This window comes from Hippocampus comes, unplaced genomic scaffold (genome assembly GCF_001891065.2).
Source record: "Hippocampus comes isolate QL1 unplaced genomic scaffold, H_comes_QL1_v1.1 scaffold49, whole genome shotgun sequence".
NCBI classification, from domain to species: domain Eukaryota; kingdom Metazoa; phylum Chordata; class Actinopteri; order Syngnathiformes; family Syngnathidae; genus Hippocampus; species Hippocampus comes.
Window position 1 is genome coordinate 492,922 of NW_017804830.1, and position 7,499 is coordinate 500,420.

The 7,499-nt window shown below is 54.5% G+C and overlaps 1 protein-coding gene across 4 annotated transcripts in view; it reads right to left on the reverse strand.

The window, feature by feature from the left end:
- Window positions 1-290: 290 nt before the first annotated feature.
- Window positions 291-7,499, reverse strand: part of LOC109514554 (mucin-5AC-like) — a 22,525-nt gene continuing 15,316 nt past the window's right edge. For 2 of the 4 annotated variants that reach the window (XM_019867760.1, XM_019867751.1), the window contains exons 14-15: window positions 3,893-3,973; window positions 291-3,645 (exon numbers count right to left, since the gene is read on the reverse strand). In XM_019867760.1, coding sequence (XP_019723319.1) covers window positions 1,212-3,645; window positions 3,893-3,973 — 2,515 coding nt within the window. In that variant the 3' untranslated portion in view covers window positions 291-1,211. Of the gene's footprint in view, window positions 3,646-3,892; window positions 4,643-4,729; window positions 4,962-5,283; window positions 7,163-7,226; window positions 7,338-7,405; window positions 7,486-7,499 lie in introns of those variants that run through there. The other 2 variants (XM_019867779.1, XM_019867769.1) reach the window with 2 other exon arrangements.

Genomic DNA, 7,499 nt, shown 5'->3' on the forward strand with positions numbered 1-7,499 from the left:
GCACCGCCCCATCATTGTTGAGAAGCAAAGCAAACTAAGATTGTGTACTACAGTCTTACCTTGACAGCATCCCGAGTGAGCAGTTTGGCCAATGGCTAGATGTCGTTTGGTGTTACGAGCGAGCTCCAGGTCCGCAGCCACACTGAATGGGGGGAAACGCACAAATACAAACACTCACAAGCACCTGCTGTCGGCCACTACTCACGCCCAGATGCTCGCAGCCAGACAAACTGATTCGAGTTCTTACGTTACCGGGGCACACGCAGATGGACCATCCATGTAGCGAAACACGTAGCGAATCTGATTTTATTGGAGAGTTGCACAGCCCTAATACAGCGCAATTAAAATAACAACAACAACAACAACACCAGCAACATAACGGCGGTGTTTTCGGAGAGGGGGATTATTGGTATTTCAAATCATTTCACTGGGACCACTTGGATATCTTTCCGAGTCAATCGCGTTGCAAGCTCGGTCACCGCACAAACTAAACTGGTCAGCCAAGGTACCATTGTACTTTGTGGATATGTTTTATTTTGCGAATGACAAAGCGAGGACGTCCATTTGGAAGGCAACGTCTGACAGTGTTTCGCAAACATTCCCGATGCATCGTTGCTCTTACACTTTCGGGACTCAAGCCGATTCCACGCGGGAAGGGACACTCCAATGCGGTATTTCCCCCAAAAGTAAGAAGATGTTGACAAATGTCGAGAGATTTGCTCAGCAGCGCAGGCGGTCGCCGAGTTCCATTGCGTACTCGTCGAGAATTAGAAACTGTCAAGCTGACGTCTGAGCCCAGTTGGTCTGAAAGTTGCGGACACGTCGCCTCCAACGCAAACATGCCAAAGATCTCAGCACGCCGTGCAAATCGTCTGCTGCTAAGTGCCAAGGAGAATTCATAAATAAGCTACACAATGACTACAAATGGTTACTGATTCATTAAGAGTACAAATAATCATAATATGACTCACGATAGCTACGAGACGTAAATGTGATTGCGTACAGCGAGTGTTGGACAGGGGACCTTCTTTTGTTTTTTTTTACACTTTGGGTAGAAAGCAACAAAGTGAAGACTTCACATGTACTCCACATTGTCGAGGCTCTACGGAAAAGTCATCCTGCGCTCTCGCGTCACCCCATCGTCCTCAAAGTATGAACACAATCCAACGTGGCCCTCGGAGAAAGACGCTGTTTCTTTCCGATGGCGTTTCTCAGAGCTGGCCGCAGTTCTGAGGAAGCGGAGAAGGAACGGGCGACAGTCCATTGATGCTTACTCGTCTGGCGCTGTGAATTTCTCCGCGTCCGGGTCTACCTGGCGGCGTCTGGCTCACGCTCACGTGGGCGGTGCTGAAGGAAGTTATTCGACCGCTGCCAGCTATCTGCAAGTTGACGGTGGTGGCGTAGCTCGGCTTCTGCTGAGGCACTTTGCTCGGAGACGAACGGGCAAAGGTCGCCGGTGACGACGCAGAAGCTCCGACGTCGGTGGCCTGGGGAGGCGACTGCACGTGGGCCCGGTAGATTTGGCGGCGGGCGGCCGGAGGCGGAGACCGCACCAGGCGGGAGGAGGCAAAGTTCGCCTCTGGCGGAGGCCTGCCAATGTAGGCACAAATCAGTTGGCTGCGACAGCTCCCCTGTCCCAGCTCTGGATCTTCCCAATCCACCGCCATGGAGGAGCAGGGGGATTGCGCGAGGGAGGTCAATGGAGAGGTAGAGGGGATGGCGGTGGAGGTCCCACTGGTATAGAAGCCCCCATGTGCGTTGCAGTTGTTGCAGAGTAGCTGTCCATCCAGCCAAGGTTCGCCGCTGAAATGCTCTCCGCCAAAGTCGCTCCTCCTTGGGGTGAACCTCCCAGGAGAGACCGGTGACTGAAGTCCAGCTCGAGGGCTGAGGCAAGTCGCTGAACCACCGCAGGAGGACCACCCGCTCCTCGGGCTGGCCAAACCAGACTCTTGCCGGTCAAAGCCAAGACACCTCGGGCTACTCCCGGACCAGGAGTCACGCGGGTCACCGGGTTCACTCTGAGCTGGGATTTGGCAGGTGTCTGATGGGCTGGAGAGAGACCGCTGGAGGGCGTGTCCCTGAGGGGATCCAGCTCTTGAACCGTGCGGTAGGGCAGAAGTGGCCTTCTCCAAACTTGTTTGACCGGAACAAGTCGACACGGAGCGAGAAGGGGAGATAAATTGGGGATTTCTGGGTCGGGGCGCTGTGACATTGCAAGTCCAAACTGACACACCGATAGCTGGCGGCGAGAGGACTTGAGGGCTCGCACGTGAGGAAGCGGGCCCAGTTGGAAGACTTGCCGCCGACGCTTCGGGAATATTCAGAGTTAGACCTAAAGGATTGTGGGAACTTGCCCCTCCGGGCCCTGAGCATCTGGGGCGGGGACGCTCGTTTGCCATGGCAGAGGAAGAACTTTGCAGAAGGGGAGGAGAGCGCAGGCGCGTAATGGAAGGGGGGCTCACCGCTGGAGATGGGGACTGGACTCTGGAGTTCGGTTCAGATGCCGAAAAGGGCCGTGCCATGCGGTTGTGCGACCCAAAGGAGAGACGATCTCCGGCGTGCTGCGCGGCGGTGATATTGGTGTCAGCGTTAACTAACTGCACCTTTGGCGGACCGGGGGAACTTGTTCCGCTGCCGAGACCATAATTCGAACTTGTAGGCAAGCAAATGCTGCTGCTGTCATTCTGTGCGAAGGCCACGTTGTGGCGGAGGGAGTGATGATGAGGATGAGCGGAGGCGCTGGAGAAAGGCTGACGGTGACTCTGTCTTATAAATGGAGACGAAGGAGGAGAAAAGTTTTGTGAATTTGAGTGAAAAGTTGACTGGACGGAAGACGGGGAGGGGCAAGTGGGCCTGAGAGGGGACGGCGGATAGCGTGGATTCCGATCAGTAGCGGCCCCCAGCTGGGAATAGGCTGGCGTGAGCGTAACTTTCTGGCTGTGAGAAAGTTGAGGCGATGGTGAACATCGTGGCAGATGAGAGGAGGGGAAGGATGGTGTGGGGGAAGGACTCTGTGTGGATGAGCTTTGGACTTGATGCCTGCCATTGTTCTTTTTTGCCAACGTTTGACTGATGCAAGAGGCAGCTAAGGATCTTGTGAATGTGGACGAAGATGCAACAGGGGGGGACCCTGGTGGAGAGCGGCAGGAAGAGGGCGGTCTCGGGGAAGAAGGCCTTGCCCCTTTGGACAAAGCCCGACTACAAGCAGAGGAGTGCGGAGCGGAAGAGGGAGGGGGAGCCCTATCGGAGAAACTCCTTCCAGATGACGGAAGAGCAGAGAAGCATGCAAGGCGGGTCCCGGATGGGGTCTCTGGAGAAACCAAGTCTTCATCTGCCAAGGCGGCGGGGGGAGATAGAGGAGCGACCACGAAGGGGGAGGGGCATGCGGTCACTCTCACAGGAAAGGAGGACGGCGTGGGGTTCGGCGAGGGGGCAGAAGCACTAATGGTGGAAGCGGAGATATGCCGAAAGACAGCGGGCGACGCTCTGAAATGCGTGTCCTCGTCTCTTGTGACCGTGAGGGGTCTCGATGTCTCCACTTGACAGAACACATCCAACGAGGCTCGGGGAGGTGAGCGGCGTCCTGAAGCGGAACCAAAGATGGGTAGGCTAGTGGGCCGTCCCGGAACCCGCTCCTCTGGTTTCCTGCGGTCGACAAAGACAATTTGTCAACATTTCGGGGTCTGTTCAAATCCAGAAAGTTCATGCGTGGCAGCACTTGAGCAACTTTCAAATCTTAAAAAAATGGCTTTCACAACACTGGTGAGAGAAAACAACAAAAAAACGATACGGCTGTTAATTCGTTCCGAGACAACGAGAAGTGAAGCAAACGTTCTTTGGTTTTGCATCTTGGTTTAGTTGTCGGTTTTGGTCCCGTGAAGGATGGACTTACCCATATTCATACAAAGTGCTGAAATGGACTTTTCCCGTATTAGTCACGGCCTGGAAGTCCAATGGCTTCTGGCCGGTGAATTTTGGCAGGCGTTCGTGAGACTCCGCCGTTGGAGGGAAAGCTTGGGCCACATTCGATTCCAGGACTTGCATTGATGACAATGGACTTGGTCCCTCTCGTTGCGGCCTCTGGAATGTTGGCCCGGGAGCTTTCACATCTGGCAAAGATTTCCACGTTTGTTGTGAATGACCGTTGACTTCACACTCTGTCTTATTCATAGTCGGCAGAGCCTCTTTGCTTGAGCCCGCGGAAACACTCGCAGCATGTTGTCTTCCACCCATGAAGTTCAAGGCTTCTCTCGGACGCTCCCGCGGGAGCTGTTTGGGTTTCGATACGAACAGAGACCGGTGTTGCGAGGATGTCAGGTCCTCTGCTGATGACAATGGGCTCCTCTCTCCTGGGCTTGAATCAGCCTGGCTGGATGCGGTCCAAGCCAAGTGTTCAAGCCCCGAGCGAACACTGCGCCTATCTTTGCTTGGTTCACTCGCATTCTCGTGATCCTTTGCAGGGATCTGGCAGTGTGGCTCACGTTTGCCTTGCACAGCTGCTGAATCCTGTTTATAGTGGGAATGACCATCTTCACCTTTGGAGGCATTCCAATGTGGTGTGTGCGAAGACAGAGCCGAGTGTTTGACAATGCTGTTTACAGACGCTGTGTCCTCTGTGTAAACATGTTCTCTTAGCTCTGACCTACAGACAGGCATGGAGAAAAAAAAAGGTCATCTGCCTTAGGACAGAAGACAGACTCGATCCACTTAGGATGTCTGAAGCACATACCTGAGGGTGTGACTCTTCTCTTGACTGAGACCGGATGAACACGGGCGTCGTACAGCAGTCGAGACCGCTTCTGGCGCGGTGGTTGACTGGAGTTTATCATCCGGTCTACCGCAGTTCTGCTCTTTGTTCGGCGCTGCGATGAAGTCCCTGGGCCTGGAGAAGGTGAATCCATGTGACTGGAGTTGACGGGCAGGGCTTGGCTCCTCACTGGGCACCGCCGTTTTCGAGACATCTACGAGAGAACCTCAATGAACAAACCTCCATACAGTAGTGGATCTTATGAGATTGAGAGGAAAACGACCTGGAAGCATTTGTGTTCATCTCGTCACTAAAGTCTTTTTGGGTTGGCGTCGGGCCGAAGCCTCTCGTGTCCCGCACATAGATACTGTTTGGCCCACAAGGGGTCTGTGATTTTAGCGACCGATCTAAAGAGTTGAAAATAGCTTGGGAACGGGTCGACAAAGATGCCGGTTTTCTGAAAAAGCCACGGCTCTCGAACCCAACACCAGCGATATGCGGAAGATACTGTGAAACGCTTGAAAAAGACCAGGTACCCATTCTTTCCGGTGTAACCCTTTGATCCAGGCTCCCGATGTCCCTCCGGCTCACGGTGAGATTTTGGTTCTTGCCGTCGGCCTCGCCATGGTTTTGGCGTTCACACAACATCTGTGCTTTAGCAGGGACGTGCGACCCGTTCTCGGTCCGAGTGAGGGAGCCGCTCTGTGCTTTGGACCGAGAGAATCTTTGGGACCCGTTCTTGGTGTCAGTCTGCTCATCGGATGTGGGTCTGGGAGTGTGGGCTACTTTGGCAGGGGCCTGACTTGGGACGTCACATTTTGGCTGTCGCCTCCCTCCTAGCCTACATTTTGCCTGAGAATGACACTGAGTCTGGCTTGAAAGCGAAGATGGTCCCGTCAAATCTCCAGCTTTGTTACGAATAAAAATGGCTCGTTTTTGATGCAAGGGGACTTTCATGGTGCTGGCTTTAGCACTGTACATACTTGCTAGAGTTTGCACTTTGCTCAGAATACGCTCAGAGTTCTCCATGAGCGAGGGGTCCGCCACAGGGCTGGCCTCGAATAAGCCGATTCCCGTGATGTCTGAGACCATGCCCTCAAACAAGGCCCGGTTTGTTGACACAATCCTGGACTGTCGGGAACCTCGTCCAAGTTGAGTTTGACTTGGAAGTTCTTCGAGGTTTCTACTCGTCTTGGTCCCTTTATGTTTGCTTCCAGTCCAAGCGGGCGTCGTTTCAGGGCATTGTGGGGTACTTGAAAGAGTCCCTGAAGATTCTGTGAGACTTTCCTTTTCTTCCTTTGGTTCTTTGAGCTGCCATTCAGACCCCTTGGTCCTCGCCAACTCTGGAGGAACACTTTGACTTGTGTCATTACTCTGCGTAAAAGGTCCTTCTTCTTGCCATGGGGTCGCCTCTCGTTGACTGTTCTCTGCTCCTTCGTTGGGTTCTTGCTGTGATTGTTCATTGCTGAAATTTCCGCTTCCCCGCTCGGTTTTCTCCTCAACTTGACTGGACTGGATGCCGCTTGACGGCAGATTGACAAAGACCTCATCGTCGTCCGTCCGGGTGAAGAGTGGTGACTTATTTCCGTCTTTGGCTTCCACATCCATGAGCCTTGTCGGCATGTCGGCATGTCCATCATGATTATGAGAATCTTCCGGGAGTAGGGGAGAAGCCGGACCAGCTGGAGAAGGGAGCGCCACATCGTGATCGGGCTCCGTTTCGACTGCTTCCTTCCTGCCCTCGTCTTGGTGGTCACTTGTGAAACGCGATACCGAATCTTTCACCGTTTCCGTGGGGACTTGTGAGGAACTGTTCCTCCTCTCGGACGTCTCGTCGTGTTCCCGTCCGGCATCTTCTGCCTCTTCGTCCTCCACCAGCTCAGCGGCTGCCTCATAATAACTTCTGATTTTTTCAATGATCCTCTTGTCACGTTGGGTCAGAGCGGAGCCTCTTTTTGGCTTATCGCTCGGGCTGGCTCGATGACTGTCATCTGGATTCGTGGAGGGATCGGCGGCCTCCTCCTCATAAAATGTACGACTCGCCTGGCGGTCCTCCGTGACTGAGTTGGAAGAAGGAAAGTCTGTTGGGGCTGAGGGCGGGGTCGGCAAAATGAGAGGCTTCCCCGGCTCGCCTTTGTCTGGCGGGTTCCGAATATCTGTTTCTTGTTCCGACGCTTCCTCTGCGCGCGATGCGTTTTGCCCCTTCTCGTGGACCACGTGAGCCCTTTCCAGCCCAATTTGAGGGCTAGCGGTCTGCTCTTCCACAGCTCTGTTCGGGCGAGTTTCCACGTCCTCCCGCAGCGGGTCCGGGCCGAGCGTGTCCTCTGGGGTGGAAGCAACTGGGGGCAGCGGGCAGGTGAAGTTGCTCTGGTAAGGTGGAGGCTGCGACTCGGTGGGCTGATCCAGGACCCGATCCTGAGAGGAACAGAAAGGGTATTCAGTTCCATGCCGGAGTCTATCGAGCACAAGGTCTGCTCACCGGAGAAACCAGCGCCTCCCTTGCTCGGCTCTGGTTGATCAACTCCAGGATCTCCTCGGTGATGGACAGAGTGGGGGGAGCGCAGAGGGCTGCGAAATCCTCTTCATCGTCCTAGGAAAACATATCTGTCAAGGGTGTAGGGTAAAATTGCAGTTGGTGGGTGTTTGCACGAAGCTTACCTCTTGCTCCCGTTCGCGGTTCCGCTCTGATTCCATCGGGATGACAGAGGAGGCCGGCGCACCGCTGCTTCCCGCCCAGCCAAAACAGACGGCC